Raw genomic sequence first — 17,082 nt, 5'->3', positions numbered from 1 at the left:
ATTATTACGCTAAAATAATGTCCAATAACTTAATCTTAGTCTTTCACTAACTATTACGTCTTTAGGTCACTTTGTTAACGTGATCTTCCATAAAGAAGAAGCATAAATCGTTATCAACCCATATTCGGCTCACTGCTGAGCTCGAGTCTCCTCTCAGAATTAGAGGGGTTAAGCCAATATTCCACCACGCTGGCCCAATGCGGATTGGCAGACTACACACACGCAGAGAATTAAAAAAATTCTCTGGTATGCAGGTTTCCTCACGATGTTTTCCGTCGCCGTTTGAGACACGTGATATTTAATTTCACAAAATGTACACAACTGAAAAGCTGGAGGTGCATGCTCCGGACCGGATTCGAACCCACACCCTTCGGAATCGGAAGCAGGGATCATATTCACTGGGCTATCACGGCAAGTTCATAGTAGATAAAAAAATTATGTTATATTAAAAAGATAGCAATGTATGTACTTAATAGCTGAGACTAAGTAATAAACTAGAAATTAAATAATTTGTTAAAAACTATAATAAAAAGCGCTTATAAAGATCCCCCGTTAATCAATTTGCATTACTTTGAAATTGCGAGAGTCGGGTATCGAAATACCTACGCTAAGTTCTGAAGTCTAATGAAGTTTTTGAATTTCAACAAGAAACGTTTCGAGGACGGGGTAAATTACAAGACAAAACATGTTTCTAGGAACGCAAGTTTCGTTTTCATGGTTCCCATTCCCGTAGGAATATGAGAATAAAATATAGCCTATAGTACTCGAGGATAGTGTAGCTTCCCAATAGAGAAAGACTTTTTCAAATCGGTTCAGTAAACACACATTCAATAAAATCTTTCCTCTTTATAATGTTAGTATAAATTAAATCCTAAACTGACCACAGCTGGGGATCGAACCTAGGACCTGCTAGGCTATTTGTAACGATATTTTTATAACTCACAAATGCGAGTTTCGTATTCATACTATAGAATGAGAAAGATAGCGATGAATTCGAAACTCGCACTTGCGAGTTATACAAAACATCGTTAGAGAATAGCCGTGCAGGTTGAGAACCATACCACTACCAACTACGCGAGAGAGATCATCAAACAGTTAAGAAAACCGGTTTAAATAACCAATAAAATTACCTTATTTTCATTTCCGTAATAGAAAAGCGAACTACAGTTGAAAACGTAAAAAAAACATTTCCTTTTACACGGAGACCATTGTGAAGTTGTCTATTTTTCCTCCAGCGTAGGTAGTTGGATAAAAATACGTGTAGAATTAAAGGGGGCGCATATTGTTCGCCACACCGCAGAACCCCATATTCAGGGCTATTGTAAGGCAAATCCACTCATTTGTACCGGTGCAAGCTTTTCATAAACATTAAGGTTGTGGAGCCTGAATAGTTTACATTAAGGGGTAGTATTTTGCGTATATTTTAGGTAAAACTACCTGATATATCTGTCGGAGGATTGGATAGTAGCACCATCTTACATTAATTAGGTGGCGATACCTGTTAGAAACGTCAAGGAGTACGTGTCGTTTATCTATCAGTTGTTTGTCTGTGGACATCTGTCCGTTGACGATCTCTGAGAGAGCTCACGGTAGATTTCAAGTGTATTCAGTTGAACGCTTTTGCTGGATCTAGTCAGTTTAGCAGTGAGTTAAGGAATTGGTCGAGTCAGTTATCTGTATAGTGAAGCCATTATAATAATAACATTGCATTGTTAGTTACTTGGCTGGAAGGCGAGACTAGCGAGGAAGGAGAGCATTAACTGGTTGTAAAAAACGTCTTTAATCCTGCTACTAGCGGTTGCCAGACCGTAATCTCGCTCGTGCTTAACTACCTGCCCTATGATAGATAACCCTGGCTTACATGTGATAGTATCAGCGCTGTACTTCATCAATATTGTAGTTAGAGGGTAGAACTGTATTCGTAAGTTAAGCGGTCGTTCCGGTAATGATCGATAGTGTTACTTTGTGTATCTGCTATCCGTGGACAAGTAAAGCTTAGAACCTGCTCTTATCGAAAGTGGATTTCAGTCATGTCCCCTGTTATCAGAAGTGGGATTTAGTCTGCTCCGCCGATATATCTATAACAAGAGAGTAGAGATCGAGCTTTGAATAAAATAATAACAGGGTCGGCCCTATTATTTGGTACCTAATTTGGTATAAAAACAAAAACACAAAAATGTGATACTCTATTGATCTTTTGGAAGACGGTGCCATTATAAGTTCAATTGATATTATTATGTGCACAATATTAGCTGCACAAATTACTTTCCTGTAAGAATATTGGGATAAGAAATGGCATACTGAAGTTATATTCCAACTATATAACATTGTCATAAATACTAATACTGCGAAGGACTCGCCTTCGCATTTTATTGTTTGTTTTTTCGTTTTTCCGTCATTCTCTTATGTGAAATAAGATTTAATCGATCATCAGGAAATTTTGTACACCCGCAGTCAGCAGTAAAGAAAAAAAACTTTCATCCAAATAAAAATTATCTTTTGTTCCCGAGGGATAAAAAATATCCTAAACAAGCAATATTATTAATATTAGTTAATTTATATGATGTATTGTTTTAAACAACAATAGTCCGACAATAGCTACCAACCTATCTTCATTTAAAAGATAAAAAAAAGAAAATTAAATCGTTTTTATAGCAACATTTAAAACGACATGATTATGTTCCCTTATTTACACAAAACACTCATTTAAGTGCAGTAATGAGCTTGCGCTGTGCCCACTAGAACAATGCGACTCGAGCGCGCAGGTTTTTTCAAGACTGACGACCTGTGATAACCAGACATGCCTTATTTTATGAAGGCTAACCTCATCATCATTATCAACCCTTATTCGGCTCACTGCTGAGCTAGAGTCTCCTCTCAGAAGACCAATCCCCCACGCAAGCCCAATCCGGATTGGCAGACTTCACACACGCAGAGAATTACGAAAATTCTCTGGTTTCCTCGCGATGTTTTTCCTTCACCGTTTGAGACACGTGCTATTCAATTTCTTAAAATGCACACAACTGAAAAGTGTGAGGTAAATGCCCCGGACCAGATTCGAATCTACATCCTCCGGAAACGGAGGCAGAGTTCATATCCACTGGACTATCACAGCTCTTTTAAGGCTAACCTACTAAAGTCAGTCCGAGGTCTAAGAATACATAGAAAGACTAGCCGGCGCTTAAGACTTCGTATGCGTGAAATTCACTTTTTCACAAATACCGCGGGAACCATGTTATTTTCTATATAAAGGCCAACACCTACTAGAGCAGCTTTGCATACTCGTTCTTACCGCAGTGCCGAAAGGAGTGTGGATTTTCATCATACTCCTAAAAAGTTAGTCCGCCATCTAATATTACCATCATTACCATCAGGTGACATTGTAGTCAAGGTATACTTGTAGAGAATAAAAAAATGAGGTATGTCTGGATATTGCAAGCTCTTAATACGAAGCCGCAGATTTTTTTTACCATTTCATTTTCACTATGTGGTTGATTATCTAAATAACGTAAATACGAACGAACAGTGCATGGATTAACGTAAAGACGTATTAAAGGCTTATTGTTTTTGCTTGTTTTTGATGCCGGAGTATTTTCTGCATCAAAGCAAACATCATACGGTTCAGAACTCCTTTGCACGACTTGCTAATTACTAAGATCGGTACAAATGTTATATTGAACAGCTAATACGCTGATTGAATGGAGAGCGAGCAATCGGAATTCTATATACATTATATATTTTATAATACATATAACAATTATTTAGTATGTACATTGTACTTATATAATTCTAGAAAGTACCTAGTTGTCTAGTACCACATAGCACTGTAGTGAGAAGGCCGCCTTTCTATAAGCAACTAGTCGAGGCCCTGCGGTTTGATCTGCGTAGTTCCTGTTCCCTTGAGAATGCGGGGATAAAATATAGCCTATGAAACTCACAAATAACGTGGCTTTCTAGTGATAATGGAATTTTAAAATTTGTTTTAGTAGTTGCAGAGATTACTCCCTACAATAACATAAACTTTACGTCTTTAAAATATTAGTTTATATTGATATTCTCGTTTAATTAAAAAGAAACAGTCGCTTTAAGTCGTTATGTAGACCAGGCGCTGAGCTCTGTCAACGCTACAAACGAATTATTAAAAAACCACGAAGATCAAGTCTGACAGCAAACAAGCTCTATATACAAATTGTGAAAAAAATAGATTATCCTAATGAAACAAGCAATAAAAGTGATACAAAACTGTAAGCAGAATGCGGTCCTCGAATGTACACTCAATACCTCACAGCGCCTGGTCTAATAGCTCTTCTTAGTACCTACTTGTACTATACAGTGTTGGCCGACCCCCTAATAGATGGACCGAGGATATCAAGCGGGTTACAGGGAGTCGCTGGATCCTGGCGGCTCGAGATCGTTGTGCTTGGAGGTCCATGCAAGAGGCCTATGTCCAGCAGTGGACGTCTATCGGCTGATAAGGTATAAGGTAAGGTAAGGTAGTACCTACTTTTGCGGTTAATGTAATACAACGTTTTTTTTTAAATGCGGTTCGAACCTGAAATCAATACTGTCTACATTCGCAATACTAGGCCAGAGAGGTCTCCAAGCATATTTTCTTTTATTCACTCCACACATTCATTTAAATACAGTAATTAGCTGGCGATAGTACTCTCAAGAACAATGCCACCGAAGCTCGGAGCGTGTTTTTTGTACCTTTTCTTTGACATTTCATATAATGCGAACATGTATGAGAAATGGGTGGAATAATTATGTGAACTTATTCTTTTCTATTTTATTAAGCTTTGTACATTTATTCTGCAAACAAAATGAAGAAAATACAAAATATAGTTTTAATGTGACTTCATAACCTAAAAAAAATCATTTACTGCAAGTTAAAGAGTAGGTATATGTTTTTTATGGAAATTAGGATTTGGTTGTTTACAATTTATTCCTTTTGATTTTCTTTCTTTTCATTTATTTTTGTTATATTTCCTATCCAATTATATATTTTAAGTTACTGTATTATATTATTGAATTTAGTCAAATTGGTATCCAACCGTTATCCTATCGTGTCGTGACGCCACCAAAGGTTGCGCCTGAAAATCAGCGCTGCAGTTGCAAACACTGCAGCATTATGCTGAGGCAGTAACCTTTTTAGCTGATGAAACTTAATGATTATCTGTATAGATTAACATTAATGTAAGTAATGTAGATTTAATAATTGTAACACAAGTGTAATCTAGATATAAGAAGAGACCGCACGCCACTATTTTGTAAACTTTTGTCTTACTTTAATCATGTGTTAATTTTTTTCATTGTTTTTTTTTTATTTATTTCATATTGTATGTTTGTGTTGTAATCAGCTAAATAAAACATTTTATTATTATTATTATTATAAATGGAGCATTTTTTTAACAATTTGATTATTTTGTGTAATGAATGTTAATAAAAACGTTCACGACAGCATAGCAAAGCGCAAAATACATTCTTGCCAATAGCACTACGCCAGATGTCCAGCTTAATAGCGAATCGAGCGAGAAAGCGAGGTAGATCCACCAACACATCGCTGGTCTTACGTCGAGCCATGTGGAGATATATATAAAAGTACTAACTGCAATAAACCGTGTTAAGTAAGCCGTGATAGCCCAGTGTAAGCCGTAATATCCCAGTGGATATGACCTCTGCCTGCGATTCCGGAGGGTGTGGGTTCGAATCCGGTCCAAGGCATGCACCTCCAACTTTTCAGTTGTGTGCATTTTAAGAAATTAAATATCACGTGTCTCAATCGGTGAAGGAAAACATTGTGAGAAAACCTGCATACCAGAGAATTATCTTAATTCTCTGCGTGTGTGAAGTCTACCAATCCGCATTGGGCCAGCGTGGTGAACTATTGGCCTAACCCCTCTCATTCTGAGAGGAGACTCGAGCTCAGCAGTGAGCCGAATATGGGTTGATGACCACGATGGGCGTATCTTGCATATAAGTAACACAGTGTAATACCTGATTATTACGTCACTAACACCATGTTTTCTGAGTTCCGCGGTGGTTAAAAGTAATCCGTCACGTGGACAAAGAAACTGGAACCGTAAACCCTGTTTCAAGAATAAAATCCGCTTTGCACACATCCCTCGCCCTTAGTTAGTGTCGCCGCACACGGGCCAGACGCGACAGCCACAAAAGCCGCTACAAGAAGCAAGAAGGGCCACAAAAGTAGCTGAAGCGCGCGACGATCGACACTTGTGGTCGGTTGCTGCTACTTTTTAACCCATACATGCAGTATCATAATCGCGTGTTGCGGCGTTTTGTGTCTTTAGTGGCCGGTGTGAGCCACAAATATCGAACATCGACGATTGTAGCGTGTGGCGGCCACCGGCGTCAACCGTGTGCGGCGAGGCCATATAAAATGTATGTAAACTAAAGGACTAACTACTTTATTAAACATAGCCTCTTTAAATTCGCATAACTGCAAAAAAAATCTTACAGATTGGTTACTTAAACTTAACTATGATCAAACCGGAAACCTTTTGCATCAAGTGTAGCATAAATCGAAATATAAAAATTTGCACAAACTCGCATGCTCATGAACTCACACTCACACACACCACTCAAACACAACACACACAAACCACTCACAATCACAAACACATGCACTCTTGTATATTATTAGTAATTTAGTATTAATGATTATTTATATCAAATGTATTAGTCTAGTAGGTATATATGGAAGAGCGGGCCGCCCGTCACAAGTTACAGTAGTAATACTGCAAACTTAATGGGATGGTTCCAATCACTATATTAGTGCTATGTTTGAAAATAATGTACTAATATGTTACAGGAAATATGCCGATAGCGGCCTTTTGTGGTTGTGGCCGGTGGTCCGTGTGTTGGAACCCTTAGAGAACGGTAACACATCCGTTTAATAATACAGTAATGAGCTTGTGCTGCGCCCTCAAGAACAATGCGGTGGATTCACGCAGTTTTTGTTAGACCCCTCCTTGCTTTTCGTTACAATCTAAATGATACGTGCTTGTATGCGTAATTTGTGAACAATTTCTTTGGAATCTTTATCCTTTATATTATTTCTGGTTTTTTATTTTTTTCTTCTTTCTGGTTTGTATCTTTAATTTTCACATATTGTTGTACAGTCTAATACATAATTGTAAGGTTTAATTGCTCTGGAGTTAAGAGGCTGGACTGAAATCTGAGAGGACCTGGATCCTAACTCGTTGAACCAATGTCTTACCCACTTCTAGCATAAGCTATTCACTTAGAGTGAAATGGGGGTTTAATGTTATTTTTTAAAGACAATACAACATTTCTCTTATACAATATTTAATAGAAAACAGAAAGTTTTCTATAATAATACCCGTTATTAAAATGTTTAACAGTATATTATTTTTGTTGTGGATATAAAAATCGAGCCTTGGTTAAACTTTAATGTAGGTAAGTACTTATAACATTTTTTCAATTAGCTTTTGTATAAAAGATGTTTGCAAGGGTGCTATTATATCCTCGTAGATATAATAGAATTGATTGGTGATGAAATAAATTAGTCAACTTTATAGTTACAATATAAAATGCATTTACCCTCTTTTTTAGTCAGTTCAAAACTGCTTAACTTTTTGTCATAATTCCCTAACCCAGACCACAGTAGATATAACAAGCAGTATAATAACTCGGCCGTATTTTTGAAATAAATACCTACAGCCGCGCGCTCCGTAAACATGTGATAGGGCTGCCCGCTTCCAGCATTTTAATTACATTTGCCAACTTTGTGTTTCCATTTAGTTATGTGATTGTAAATATACTTTTTTTAAATAAACAAATAAAATACTTTGTAAATTGTAGCAAAATAGGAAGTGATCAATAAAATGCGTGTTGTTTTTTGATTGGTAGATTTAAATAAGGCTGATACTAATCAATGATCTTGAAGGACCTTCATATATTTATTTTGGTGATGCCATCTAGGTATTACCACCACACTAGGTGACCAAATAATAAAAAATCGGTCAAGTGCGTGTCGGGCCACGCGCAGTGTAGGGTTCCGTAGATTATGTTAGCACTTTAATCCCTTATGTAATGCACAAAAATACCGATAACGATAACCCCACACTATAGAATAGACGATAAAAAATTGATCCTGACTTGGCATGTAGGGAAGGAACTACAAAAAACAAATTGAGATTGACCGGGTTCGCTAGTAGTTTAATAAAAAAATCTGGATAGGTATATTAATGTCAGCTGGCTCTTTACTCTTTTTATTCAAATACATTAAAGTATGAGCAACACAATAATGTTGTTAAATTCAAACAACTTCTTTACTTAACTTCTTTATTACATTAAAATACAGGTATACAAAACATACATGTCATAAGATTTAAATCTATGTATTACATAATAATCAAAGAAAACAACCTAAATGAAGAAGTTAATAAATAATTATTTAATAATATTATATTACCGTTTACGCCATTTACCTATTTACACAATTTTATCATTGAAGCATTTATTTATATATATTTCTTTTAAATTATGCCTTATAATTATTATACAAAATATTAATCAAACTTTATAAAAATAATAACTTTTTTCCTAGTCGTCATAATTAAAAAATCACAATACACTGCGTTCGTCACCGCGGCACAGTCGCAACGGTCTTCACCCCACGATCACCCCACGTACGAGATGCGTAGGTATAGCTCGCGTTTCGAACTTTAGTATGAAGTCCACCTACTGGTTATACTGTGCCCAGACTGCCTACAACCCATAAAATTTACATTCCGTGAATGTTAGACATAAATATTCCAAAGCGTATATCAAAATGATACTTCATTTATCTTCTTCTTTGTTTTTTTACAACGGAGAAAAACTTACCCGAATGCCACAAAGATGTTATCACGATAATCCAGACGATGTTCATTTTAGATGAGTTCCTGAAACAATTTTTTATGATTATTATTTGTTCATTTTTATGTTACTTTATGGATTAACTAGCGGACGTCCGCGACTTCGTCCGCGTGAAATTTAGTTTTTCACAAATCCCTCGGAACCGTGGATTTAGTGGGATGAAAAGTTTCTCCTTTTATCCTACTAATATTACAAACTTTCGCGTTTATAATATTAGTAGGATAGATGGTCATGTAGCATCTAAAATCTTATGTAGCCCGACCCAGATTTTCACCACCAACCAACAAGGCAGTTTAACTCTGATAACAAAACAAAAATATGTAAATCGTTGATATAAAACTGAATACATTGTACACATTAATAGTAATTGGAGATAATTAATTTCGTTTCACGGTAATTAATTTATAAATGAATGATTTTATCCGAAAATTGGGATCTGAATATTTGAGAATATGAATACAGAGAACAACAATATTTACTATCATCTATAATATTGGCAACGGATAATGTATTCAATTAAATTTCAGGTTAATTTACGCGATAAACATAACTGGCCAAGTGTGCAATCAGACTCGCGCACGGGTTCCTTACCATTGTCTATAAAAACGGAAAACAAATAACGATTGTTGTATGGGAGTCTCCTTAAATATTCATTTTATAATGTTTTTAGTATTTGTCTCTTAGACTAATTTACATACATTTAGAAAGCCCGTTTACATACATTGGTTCATCATTATCAACTGATGGACGTCCACTGCTGGATATAGGCCTCTTGTATAGAACTTCCAAACATCACCGTCTCGGGCAACCAGTATCCAACGGCTGTCTCTAACCCACTTGATGTCCTCGGTCCATCTAATAGGGGCTCGACCAACACTGCACTTATCGGTGCGGGGTCGTCATTCTAGCGCCTTGGGACCCCAACGCTCATTGAACTACGTGTCCTGCCCATTGCCACTTTGAGTCGCGACTCACTGAGCTATGTCGGTATAACTTTGATTCTTCTGCGTATATCCTCATTTTTAATTCTATCACGTTGACAGACTCCGAGCATAGCTCGCTCCATCGCCCGCTGAGTGACTCCCATTTCTTAAGACAACAATTGTTATTTATTCATATTTGAATGCAACGATCATCAACAACATTATCAACCCATATTCGGCTCACTACTGAGCTCGAGTCTCCTCTCAGAATGAGAGGGGTTAGGCCATTAGTCCACCACGCTGGCCCAATGCGGATTGGCAGACATCACACACGCAGGGAATTAAGAAATTTCTCCGGTGTGCAGATTTCCTCACGATGTTTTTCCTTCACCGTTTATGATATTTAATTTCTTAAAATGCACACAACTGAAAAGTTGGTGGTGCATGCCCTGGACCGGATTCGAACCCACGCCCTCCGGAATCGGAGGCAGAGGACTTATCCACTGGGCTATCAGTAATATGAATTAAATATTGAAAAATAAAGCACGGTAATTTAATATTACAGCATAGTAACTTTATAAGTTGCTAACTTCCATTCGAAATGACTAATTCATACAAAATGTTACCAAAAATATTGATGTGTAACAACATGTCTCACCCGGGACTTGTCGGCAAATTCTCTTGAATTTTTAAACTGCGTTGAAAGTATAGCACGTTCTTACTTTCGTTATTTATTTATAAACGTTTACATTAAGTTGGTGCAAACTTTCGTAAAAAATCTCCACCAACCAAATTTAATATTTAACTTGATAATATTCATAAAATAAAAACTGTAATATTTATATATAATAATGGGCCTCTTCGTGTCTATCTGACCTCTAGTGGAGGATGTGGATGGCCCTAGAAGGTGTGTGAGCTGTGCAAGTGGATAATATTTGCAGTTATGTCAGTAGTGAAAAGTCAAGATCGCTCTTGGCCTTCCAATAGGGACTACCTTCCCTCCGGTAGTCCGTAGAGCATGTGGATGTATGGTAACGGGGTCCATCGCCCAACTTAGGGTTCTCAAGTTGGTTGGCGTGCTGTAATTCTACCAGTCCGTACCCCAGTGGGCCTAACATGTGACCAAAGGACGTATCCCATGAAGAGAAATAGACAAATGACAGTCAATAACAGAGCAACGGAAATTGTCGCTATCTCCTGCACGCTAGGCAGAAAATTCTACGTGCGTTATAAGCGAAAGCTAACCAGTGCCTTCGCCACCAGTTAATGAGAAGGAACTTAGTTGAGTTTTATTATGCCCAGCCTTAAAGCCTCAAACCTACAAGTAGTACGGTGGTCCGTTGTATCCATGAGAGTTTCCCCACGTTAAGAAAAAAATCGGTAGACTGATTTAATTATCTTGGATAATTTCTAAAAGTTATTTTCACATCCGCTTCTTACTAAATTCCATGCTTGCGTGGCGACTCGTAGCAATTCCCACATGACACATTTTATTTTACGGAAAAATAAATGTTACTCATACTTCACCTGCTTCTGAGGAATTAGGAAGCATTAAAATAAATAAATGTTCTAAAAATAAATACGAGATGTATTCAATTGCGCTAGCGGTTATTCTGACACCATTTTCACAAGCTACGCGTTGCTACGATGTGCCATAACAAAACTGCTAAGCTACGTCGCTATCCCCACATACTTATGACATATTATTTTAGTAATATTAAAACTAGCTGACGCCGCGCGGTTTCACCCGCGTGGTTCCCGTTTCCGTAAGAATACGGGGATAAATTATAGCCTATAGCCTTCCTCGATAAATGGGCTATCTAACACTGGAAGAACTTTATAAATCAGACAAGTAGTTCCTGAGATTAGCGCGTTCAATCAAACAAACAAACAAACTCTTCAGCTTTATAATATTAGTATAGATTAATTTATAAATATAAAAAAAATACAGAATAATTTCAAGACATAGTGAAACAAACTACTAGTATGTAAAAAAGGCTCCACAAAGAACTAGGTTCTTAGAATAGACGAATATTTTTTATGTTCATTTTTATAAAAACAGAGCATTGGAAAAATATAGTAAATTTACAAGTCACTAAACTCTTTAAAAAATCAAAAAAAAAACTTTTTTGTTGACGGTTTTTTCTTTTACTATGTCTTGAAATTATTTTGTATTTTTTTAGATTTTTAAATAAATATTTAGTACTCGAAAAAATAAAAATATCCAAGTGGTACCCTTACTAGCGGTGACATGCCAGTTTCAGCGGCCGACGGAACCCCATTTTCAGTGCAATATTTAGTTAAATAAATATTTGTCCAGACTTCTAAAAGTTACAGGTTTTGTTAGGAAATTTCCTGTCAAATTGGAAATATCTTTAATAGTTTTCGAGTTATAAGTCAAAAACCAACTTTTGTAATTTTTGCGAGCGGGTCTTCAATTTTTTCAAAAACTATCCACATTCAATTCCAAAATCGAATGACACCTCAACCATTTTCATAGGAGACGGAGAGCTTTTTTGTACTAAAGAGCACATGTTAACCAGTGTATGATGAAAAAATTAAGGTAACTCATTATTTACCTGTGTGCCTAGTGGGAGTTTTCAATATTTTCATACTGTTACTATCACGTTGACGTTTACGCAAACTTATATGGAATTGAAACAGTTGTGCAGTAGTGCCACTAGATGGCGCTGTTTCAATTCCTTAGAATTTCTCGTTTACGTTACGTGACGGTAACAGTATCAAACTGCCACTAGGCCCTCTGTTCCTTGGGAATTAGCAAGTTTATATTAACAAAAAATCATAAGTTTCTACAACCATTATTGAGATAAATATTATTGGTATTCCTATGTTAGTAAAAGACTATGGTAGCGATCCTTGCGTTTTCCTTTTTTTTTTTTTATTCTTTACAAGTTAGCCCTTGACTACAATATCACCTGATGGTAAGTGATGATGCAGTCTAAGATGGAAGCGGGCTAACTTGTTAGGAGGAGGATGAAAATCCACACCCTTTTTTTGTTTCTACACGACATCGTACCGGAACGCTAAATCGCTTGGCTTGGGTAATTCGCTTGGGTGGTAACTAGCCACGGCCGAAGCCTCCCGCCAGCCAGACCTGGACCAATTAAGAAAATCTCAATCGGCCCAGCCGGGAATCGAACCCAGGACCTCCGTCTTATAAATCCACCGCGCATACCACTGCGCTACGGAGGTACGTACTACGTACTACGTACGTACTACGTGCTACGTAATGCTACAGTGTGCAATAAGTAGCAACTTCGCAACGGTTGCGCAGCGTTTCATAGCTATTCCCATATCACACATTTTATTTTACGAGAATATAAAATATAACATTACACTACACCTCACCATTAGGGTCCTTAGCAATAACATGTATTAGGTGTTAACACAAAAAAAAGGTGTTTTTTTGTCGGCCTCCGTGACGCAGTGGTATGCGCGGTGGACTTACAAGACGGAGGTTCTGTGCTCGATCCCAGGCTGGTCAGATTAAGATTTTCTTAATTTGTCCAGGTCTGGCTGGTGGGAGGCTTCGGCCGTGGCTAGTTACCACCCTACCGGCAAAAACGTACCGCCAAGCGATTTAGCGTTCCGGTATGATGCCGTGTAGAAACCGAAAGGGGTGAGGATTTTCATCCTCCTCCTAACAAGTTAGCCCGCTTCCATCTTAGACTGCATCATCATTTACCATCAGGTGAGATTGTAGTCAAGGGCTAACTTGTAAAGAATAAAAAAAAACATATATATATATATATATATAAATCGGGCATGACAACCCAAACACCATAAACTTAAACACCATATATTTTATTGAGCCGCTGGATGCTGGCGACTCGAGATCGTTGTGCTTGGAGGTCCATGCAAGAGGGCTATGTCCAGCAGTGGACGTCTATAGGCTGATAAGGTATATTTTAGAACTGCTTTAGTGGTCCAGACGGCTAATACACTATTTTTGACGTATGCTAATTGACCTATAAGATTATTGAGATTCTATGTAACAAATGTCATTTGTTGCTTACTGGTGGATATCATACAGTAGGTAGATCACATTTCTCAATTGATTTAATGTTTATTATAATAGGATAATAAAGATCAAATAGTGAATAGGCCAGCAGTTGAAGTAAATGTGTATTAGATTAGACGCGGCGAATTATTATTGAGCTTTTCTCTAAGAAAATCTTATTTAGAAAGCTGGTGATAACATTAATCAGTAGGTCTCGGTGATTCGTTTGGGTTTTTAGGGTCTAAGCTCTAAAAACCCTCTCCTATAAGGAAGGAACACCTCTTTTGTAGACCTGATTAATGATGATGATAAAGATGATAGCATTTTAATTTTAATACTAAGGGAAATAAGGGTAATCATGGCTGATTACGTTGGCAAGAATGTTTATTTAATAACCACTTTATTACTCTTGTACAAAATATTGTATTATAAAATACGATATTATATAAAAAGCTAAACGAAGTCTTAGCATCTAGACCTTATAATAACAAGATAATGCGCTTTATTTTTTTAGTACAGGCAATTTATATACCTAGTTTTTTTGGACGGCCTCCGTGGCGCAGTGGTATACGCGGTGGATTTACAAGACGTAGGTCCTGGGTTCGATCCCCGGCTGGGCCGATTGAGGTTTTCTTAATTGGTTCAGGTCTGGCTGGTGGGAGGCTTCGGCCGTGGCTAGTTACCACCCTACCGACAAAGACGTACCGCCAAGCGATTTAGCGTTCCGGTACGATGTCGTGTAGAAACCGAAAGGGGTGTGGATTTTCATCCTCCTCCTAACAAGTTAGGCCGCTTCCATCTTAGACTGCATCATCACTTACCATCAGGTGTGATTGTAGTCAAGGGCTGACTTGTAAAGAATAAAAAAAAAAATAGTACATACAGCTAACCCTCCCCCAGTCATCTAAATAAAGAATAGGTATTGTACGGCTAACGCAAGCCATCATGGAAGTCGGGCCGGCCGAGCAGAAAATTCATTACCCTCTGTGTCTGGTAATTAAACACTGCTCGTGTGTACTCGTTCTGTTTTATATCATCACTCTTATAACTATTATTTCATAAACTAAAACACGCTTGTAACTATGTTTAAGTTTATTACTTTGGACTCCGTTAGCCTGATTATGCTTTCCAGCGAGTGGTGGTAATAGTTTTCTTGGGATATCTATCCTACATAACCCAGTAAAACTTATCTCTGGCTACTAGCCCAGTACACGTCAAAGTGAAATTATTAATGCACAAGTCAGGTAGCGAAGTTTGATATAATCCCACTTACTAGTCCGTTTATAATGAAAACGCAATTTCCGCCCCAGTAATAATTAATAACTACACGAGGGAAATTGTAAAGTGTGCTAATTGGCTCCTACGCTTACAATTTATTGCGTTGGAAGGCATAGTTTGTATTATATTCTACGAAATCATATTGTGTTTCGCTTTGATCTCATATTCAAGTGTAGGACATAATAGTCTGAGACGGATATGACGTCAGGTGACGTAACTTGTTTTCGTAAAGAGTAGGGATTTAGAGAGGGGTACCGATCGGTTGGCGAGAACAACTTGCGATATAAGGCGCTTATCGTGCGGTCGGTTTCAGTATAGAGCCGTCCACATTTTTTGTTGTATTATGTGCTTTATGGGTTACTGGGGATAGGCGGGGAGAGTGACTGTGAGTGGAAAAGGGGAATGTTTGTTAACGGTCATCATTTAACCCTACACACAACATTCACAAGTGCGTGACTTCACTCAAGGTCATTTTCTGCCATTCTAAAGTCTTATTTTGGTTACAGTTTGATTTATTAATTAAGTTATTAAGACAAATATTGTGAATCACCTTTCCTCGACATTGGTTTCTTATTTTTGTAATCCACTTCTGAGTCTGCTAAAACAAGAGTATAGTATAAACGGTCATGAATGGTTTCCTTTATAGTTCAAATTCAAATTTCTAGACATGGAATTTAATATATAGTATGTGTTGATTTTTAATCGATATTTATTTGTCTAATTAAAGAAAAGTGAATCGCCAAAAAGTACTAAGTGCGAAACTCGACAACGGTTCAAACAAATCACAAAGGAGGTTCTTATGCAGAGAAAAAACGAAAACAACACTTTTCTTTTCATATACAAACCATATCAAACCGTCTGTCTGGACATCTTAGCTGCTCGTAGTTATAAAATACGTGAAATTGCAAAACTAAAATTAAAGCAATGCCCACAAACGCATATAATTAGAAAAAACGCTCCTCTAATCTCAGCTTACCAAACCTCTGGCATGTTCTTTTTATGTTATTACGATGTCACAATATTACTTATTAAGAGCGATATTTGCGAGATTTGCAATAATCTCATGGTTATGAGAGTATGAATGTTTGTTACTCTTTCACGTCATGACTACTGAATCGAATTAGCTGAAATTTGGAATAGAACTAAAATAATAGCCTGGATTAATACGTACTTAGGTTATTTTTTATCCCGGAAAAATTACATATTTATTGTTCGCGGGTAATACCGCAGGGTGCATCTAGTAAAAAAATTAAGACTATTTCTTTTTACTTCCAAAAATTCAGCTTTGCGGATTTGTCAAAAATAATCTTGTTAACGTATTCAAAACATGATTTTCTTTGTCGCTATTGATTGATTTCTAATATACTGGGCCTAGAAGTGATTACAAAAGTAAGAAAACTAATGTCGAATAAAGGCATTCACAACATTTGTCAGGACAACTTAATTAACAACTCAAACTGTAACCAAAATAAAACCCTAGAATGGCAGAGAATGACCTTGAGTGAAGTCACGCACTTGTGAATGTTGTGTGTAGGGTTAAAGGTGCCTTTGACTGTTAACAGACACTCCCCTTTTCCACTCGAGTCCTCCTCCTCCTCCTCGCCTATCGCAAGGTAACTCATAAAGAATTACACAACAAGAGAAATGTGGACGGCTCGAACGCCACGAGCACACTGAAGCCATCCGTACCGCGGCGTATTGCAACACGGCGATAACAGTTGGAAGCCAGCCTTAGATAGAAAATGGGTAATCTGCGTCTAATTTGCAAGGGAACAAGGTAATTAGTGAGCTCAAGAACTCGATACAAATTTCACGGCGGAGACATTAATTTATAGCCGCGGCGGGAATTGCGTTTTCATTATTGCGAACTACATAGTTTATCGGATTTTGTCTGAATTATGTACCTTGATGATTAAGGCACGGAATCTTGTTATGAACAATTTTAATTACTTACTT

General features: G+C 37.3%; 1 protein-coding gene across 1 annotated transcript in view; it reads right to left on the bottom strand.

Moving 5' to 3' along the window:
* Positions 1-17,082, bottom strand: part of LOC112043786 (cell adhesion molecule Dscam2-like) — a 176,226-nt gene that overhangs the window by 135,586 nt on the left and 23,558 nt on the right. Inside the window, exon 2 of the mRNA XM_024079361.2 lies at positions 8,872-8,930. Coding sequence (XP_023935129.2) covers positions 8,872-8,917 — 46 coding nt within the window. The 5' untranslated portion in view covers positions 8,918-8,930. The remainder of the gene's footprint in view (positions 1-8,871; positions 8,931-17,082) is intronic.

Source organism: Bicyclus anynana, chromosome 2, assembly GCF_947172395.1.
Source record: "Bicyclus anynana chromosome 2, ilBicAnyn1.1, whole genome shotgun sequence".
Lineage (NCBI taxonomy): Eukaryota > Metazoa > Arthropoda > Insecta > Lepidoptera > Nymphalidae > Bicyclus > Bicyclus anynana.
Note: the sequence above shows the minus strand (reverse complement) of the source record. Positions and strands in the feature narration are given on the sequence as shown.